The sequence below is a fragment of the Arachis ipaensis genome, chromosome B07 (assembly GCF_000816755.2).
Source record: "Arachis ipaensis cultivar K30076 chromosome B07, Araip1.1, whole genome shotgun sequence".
NCBI lineage: Eukaryota > Viridiplantae > Streptophyta > Magnoliopsida > Fabales > Fabaceae > Arachis > Arachis ipaensis.
Window position 1 is genome coordinate 115,596,837 of NC_029791.2, and position 1,451 is coordinate 115,598,287.

General features: G+C 22.1%; 1 protein-coding gene across 1 annotated transcript in view; it reads left to right on the forward strand.

Annotated features, from left to right (window-relative positions):
- LOC107608375 overlaps window positions 1-1,301 on the forward strand; it is a 2,235-nt gene extending 934 nt beyond the window's left edge. Inside the window, exon 3 of the mRNA XM_016310179.2 lies at window positions 1,180-1,301. Coding sequence (XP_016165665.1) covers window positions 1,180-1,265 — 86 coding nt within the window. The 3' untranslated portion in view covers window positions 1,266-1,301. The remainder of the gene's footprint in view (window positions 1-1,179) is intronic.

The following is a 1,451-nucleotide window of genomic DNA, read 5'->3' on the forward strand; positions in this document are numbered from 1 at the left end:
TCAAAGTACCTTAGGATTTTTTGTCAACTCCAACCATCTTTTTTAATTTTTTTTCACCTCTAAATTCAATTAAACATATAAACTTGGTTTCTTTTTATATTTTTGGTTAATACTTGGGTTAATTTTTTGTGAGAATACTTGGGTTTGTTTCGTAGTTCCATTTAATAATAATATCTTGATATACAAGAGAAAACAGCCCAATATTTAAAATATGTTTTTTTGGGAAGAGTTCTCCATTTTGTTTATGTCAAATGTTCAATACGCATTTTGAGTTTGACTGGTTATGAAAATTTGAAAACTGAAAATTCGATCACTGAAAAACGGCTTACCAATGAGATACAAGATCAAATAAAAACAAAAAAAGGCAAAAAAAAAGGAGGTCTATATATATTGATTAGATCCATAGTTTGTTTTCTAGTCAATGAAATTCTGTTAATGATTAAAAAAAGAGAAAATTCCACTCCCCTCTTTTACGAGATGTTAAAATGACGCTCCTCTCCCCTCTATTTTATAAATGTACATTCTCCTCTCTTTTTTGTATTAACTAATATTAACTTTATCCATTTTTTAAGAAAAAAATTTATTTTTTAAAAAAATACCCTTTAACAAAAATTTTATTTTTTATCATTAAATTTTGTTTACTAAAATACCCTTTTAATAAATTATTTTTTTTATTGATTAAATTATATTTTTATTAAAATACTTTTAAAAAAAATTAATAATTAAATTATTTTTTCTAAGATACCTACCCTTCAATAATTTTTTAATTATTAAATTATAATTTTACCAAAATTTTTGTTAACAAATTTTTTATATTTTACTATTAATTTTTTTTTAAAAATGGATAAAGTTAACATTAGTTAACACAAAAAATTTAAAATGAATTAAAAAAATAAATTTTTTAAAAATTAGAAGGGAATGAAATATACATTTATAAAATAGAGAGGAGAAGAGTATCATTTTAGTATCTGGTAGGAAAGGAGATCAGAATATAATTTTTTCTTAAAAAAAAAATCTATGTATAGGGACTCTTAGTGTTATTTTCGCTTGCTATATTAAAATGGTCCACTATCGATTAATTTGTCATAGGAATAGAGTATAAAACTCGATAATATAATATTTGAGAAAAACAAAAATCATATGTGATTAAAGAATATTTTCCCATGCATTTCTGTTCAGAGTGGAAAAGGAAGAAGATACCCTTCACAAGTGGATTCAGAATCTTTACGTTTGAAGAAGTTGAAGGAAGATTGTTTATTAGGTAGTACTATTTCTCCATTAAAGTTAGATTTTTTAGTAATATTGTTTAAATTTTTAACAAACTATTTGTTTTAAAATTTAATTTTGATGTATTGTTAATATAAAATAATTTTACACGTCCATTCAATTACGTAATGTTTACATAAATAAAAATAATTATCTTTTATATTAATTATTTTGTCATATAAAAA